The 3864-nt window shown below is 32.9% G+C and overlaps 1 protein-coding gene across 2 annotated transcripts in view; it reads left to right on the forward strand.

Moving 5' to 3' along the window:
• The window catches only part of CCSER1 (coiled-coil serine-rich protein 1), a 475167-nt gene extending 472673 nt beyond the window's left edge, over window positions 1–2494 (forward strand). For both annotated transcript variants that reach the window (XM_008568716.1, XM_008568717.1), the window contains exon 6: window positions 2236–2494. In XM_008568716.1, coding sequence (XP_008566938.1) covers window positions 2236–2485 — 250 coding nt within the window. In that variant the 3' untranslated portion in view covers window positions 2486–2494. The remainder of the gene's footprint in view (window positions 1–2235) is intronic.
• Window positions 2495–3864: the final 1370 nt, after the last annotated feature.

The raw sequence follows: 3864 nt of genomic DNA on the forward strand, positions 1-3864 counted from the left end.
AAGTGCCTCTGTGCATCAGTTTTCTCATATATAAAATGAAGACACTCATTACATTTACCTCCTAGACTTATTCAAGGTTTTAATGAGTTAACACACATGAAATGATTAGCACAGCACTTGGCCCATAGTCAGCCCTCAGAAAATGTTAGCTATGATTATTTATATATTATTTTATTATAGATGTAATAAATATAACATAAGGGTAGTAATCTTATCATTTCAAAGGACAATTGTGATAAATAAATATACCTGTGAAGACAAGTAAACAATTGAGTATGATCTTAAAGTGTGTTTTCTTTGCTAATTAATCATTTATAAATAAAATTATACCATTTGTGAATAGTCAGATGTGAATAAAATTAATTGATAATACATTTTCTTATTTACATTTATGCCTGACCTTGTTGGCAAGTGTCAGGACATCTCTTTGTTTTTATTCAATTTAGGTTACTAAGGGATCTTGTCATATAATTCAGAAAATAGTATATATGAGGGTACTTAAACATTTTTATGGAGGGGGGAGAGGGAGGAGGGAGGGAGGTTTCGGTGATGGGCCATAATAATCAACCACATTGTATATCGACAAAACAAAAATTTTAAAGGGAAGAAAAAATAAAATAAAATAAAATAAAATAAAATAAAAATTTTATTTAAAAACCATCAAAAAAAAAACAGAAAAGAAAAATTTGTATTATCTTTTAATTCTGATTTTCCATGAACTTTTTGAAGTCTATACATATAGTATTGAGATTGAGCAAAAGCCCTAAGCTATTTTTTCATAAGTATTCTGAGCTTATGTTTTTACATTAATTATAATTATTGTATAGGTCCTTTGGTTTTGATAAGTGAAAAAAAAATTAGACAAACATTAAAAGGAGATAATTGTCATAGTATATTTTTATATACTATGTTTAGATCTACCTGATTCAAACGATTACAAAATTATCAATCTTAATAATCTTTCTTTTATATGTCTTCAATATAAGCCATGCTAAGTGATTCTCAAATGCATTATTTTGAGATGATAATTAATTTTCAACTAAATCAAAATAAATGCAAACATGTGTTTTTGTGCACATTACTATCCTAAAAAAATTAACCATTATTTGATAAGCATGTGTAAGTAAAGAAAAAGTTTCCTTTTCCTTTACCCATCTTAGGCTCATCTTAGGCTGGGGCCTTATAAATTAGACTGACAAAAGGCAGATTAATAAAAGAAAAACAGAGTTTTATAAACACGTGCATCATACATACACATGGAAGCACTCAGTGATGAATAACTCAAAGAGGTGGTAAGAACTTGGGCTCCTGTAGTATCTTAACAAAAAAATAATACATTTTTAGAGGAGTGAGAAGACAAAGAGTAAAGACTTAGAGTTTCTAGGCCGGCAAATTATAGGAAGGTAAATATATGGGGGAACTAATGGAAGATAAGGGCTAATTAGTAATTTGTTATGTAGATTCCTTGGGTGCCATCTCCTGGCTGATAAGGGTCTGGAGAAGGGTCTAGAGTTGTCTCCAGTTATTAACTTCTGTCTTTCCTGATGGAGAAGGGAGGAGGAACACCTTTGTACATTTAGGTCTGCTTTTAGACAAATAGGGGACAGCAGGAAGCTCTTCTTGTCTCTTTTTCTCAATTGCCTTTAGCTTGAAATGACCCTTATGCCAATGTGGCATATTTTGGTGGCATATTCTGCTTCCCTAATTACATAACGAAGTTATGCATCTTCCGCTTATTTTACTTTTTTTAAAACATAAAATCGTATATATGCGCCTTTTTTAATCACTAAAATGGTCATCGATTGCTTTAGTGATTTAAAATAATAATTACCAAATTTATTTTCTCTTAATATTTTGCTTCTCAATATTTGTTTCCCAGTGAATTGTTAATAATATTATGAAAAACTCTAGGTATGAAATTTGTTTTTCAGTGATTTTTGATGACTGTCAACATTTTTAAAGAGTTAAATGACTATCATGTATAAACGAAATACTAATTGGGAAAATATATTCTAAAACAGTAATTGTCATTGACTCTTACCACTAAATATAAAATTAACCCATTTCATATTTTCTGCAGAAGATCTGAGAATTTTTAAACAATAATACGAGGAAACGAGGCTCACAAATTTTTTCTAGCGTACTGGTAACATTGGTCAACAGCTTGGGAAATACTGCTCTAAGCATGCTGCATTATAACTTAATGTTCACTTTTTTTTTTTTTTTTCTTGTTAGGAACCTTTCCCTGAAATTAACAAAAGACATTGATCAGGAAGCCAGGTGTTCCCACATCAGTCGAATGCCCAGCAGCCCATCTACAGATTGGCCCCTACAAGGTGTGGAAGAAAATGGAGGCATAGATTCTCTGCCATTCAGACTGATGTTGCAGGACTGCACAGCAGTGAAGACATTATTACTAAAGATGAAGAGAGTTCTTCAAGAGGTAATGCTTTACTTTAAGATTAATGACTTCCAGTGCTGGTAGACAATGAAGTCTGTATACCTGGTTAGACACTGCTCTGTCAATAGTTAACTGCATGACATTGGGCAGGGGTCAGGTATCCTCTTGGAGCTTAGCTTTTTTCATATGTCAAATGAAGGATTTGGAGTTAGGGTTTATAAGGTACTCTTCAGCTCCAAAATTCTAAGATTCTGTAAAAGAATTAAAAAAGAATAAATCGATGCCAAGCCTCCCTCTATGTGTCAGGTAAGGAGAAATGGGTATCAGCTATTAGGCTATGTTTATATGTTATTATAAAGCCATTGAGAGACCTATTAAATGTACTTCACTTTAATGATACTGGGGCTCTATTTATATGATATTATAAAAGTAGTTTATTTAGCCACTTATGTTCTAATAATAATAAATCCAGTAAAAATCAGTCTGAAGTTCTGAATGATTTTGCCCAGTGAATACAGTTGCTCTCCCACAGCAAATAGTGAGCTAGTCAGAAAAATGCATAATGGGATTTGTTCACCTTTATGCCCAGGAATCAGTCATCCTTTAGCGTTTTAGTATATTACGGCTTAATTTTTATAATTACAACAACTGTTTTCTTTGGGGAATTTCCATAAAAAGTATACACAGTAATATTTCTTTGTAGATATGTCAAGTGAGGGTCAAAAATTTTAAATGGCGTCCCTCTAGTGACTTGTTATTTCAGGACAACAGCCTGAGATTTGTGACTCCAAAATCAGTGACTGTCCATTATCTTTCACTTGATTTCTCTTTATTGATATATTTATAAGTAGTGTGAGAACAAAAACTATTGCTATTTAGAATAAATAGTATTATGGCTACCTTATAATGATGATTGCTAATATTTGCTTTTTTAACAATTTGATAATAGTACTAGTAGCTACCACAAGAGTACAAAATTGAAATCAGGAAGGAAGAAGGCAATTTAAGAGAAATGATTGCCATAGGCTATTGGAGACATCCTGTCATGTGTTCTCAACAGCTGTTATAAACAAAATCTGGAAGCGATCTTCTCTGTATCCCATGCCAGTTTATACTACTGGGATGGCCTTTGTGTCTTGAATCTATGAAGTCATATGCCAGAATGATATGCTTATACCTGATCACTATCAGAATTTCAGGAATTATGTGAGCTGGCAGTTAAGCAAAGGAATAAAAATAAATTATATAAACTTATAATTAAACAAATTATATTTTTAACAGGGTAATCAGCACTCAACTCATTTCCTGTTTATTTTACTATTAGACATCTATCGGATTTATATGTCAGAAGTACTGGGCTGGCCCGGTGGTGCACTGCTACAGTGCGCCGCTTGGGAGTGAGGCGGCGCTCCTGCCGAGGGTTCGGATCCTACATACAGACCGGTTCCCGCTCACTGGCTGAG

Source organism: Galeopterus variegatus, unplaced genomic scaffold, assembly GCF_000696425.1.
Source record: "Galeopterus variegatus unplaced genomic scaffold, G_variegatus-3.0.2 Scaffold435, whole genome shotgun sequence".
Classification (NCBI taxonomy): domain Eukaryota; kingdom Metazoa; phylum Chordata; class Mammalia; order Dermoptera; family Cynocephalidae; genus Galeopterus; species Galeopterus variegatus.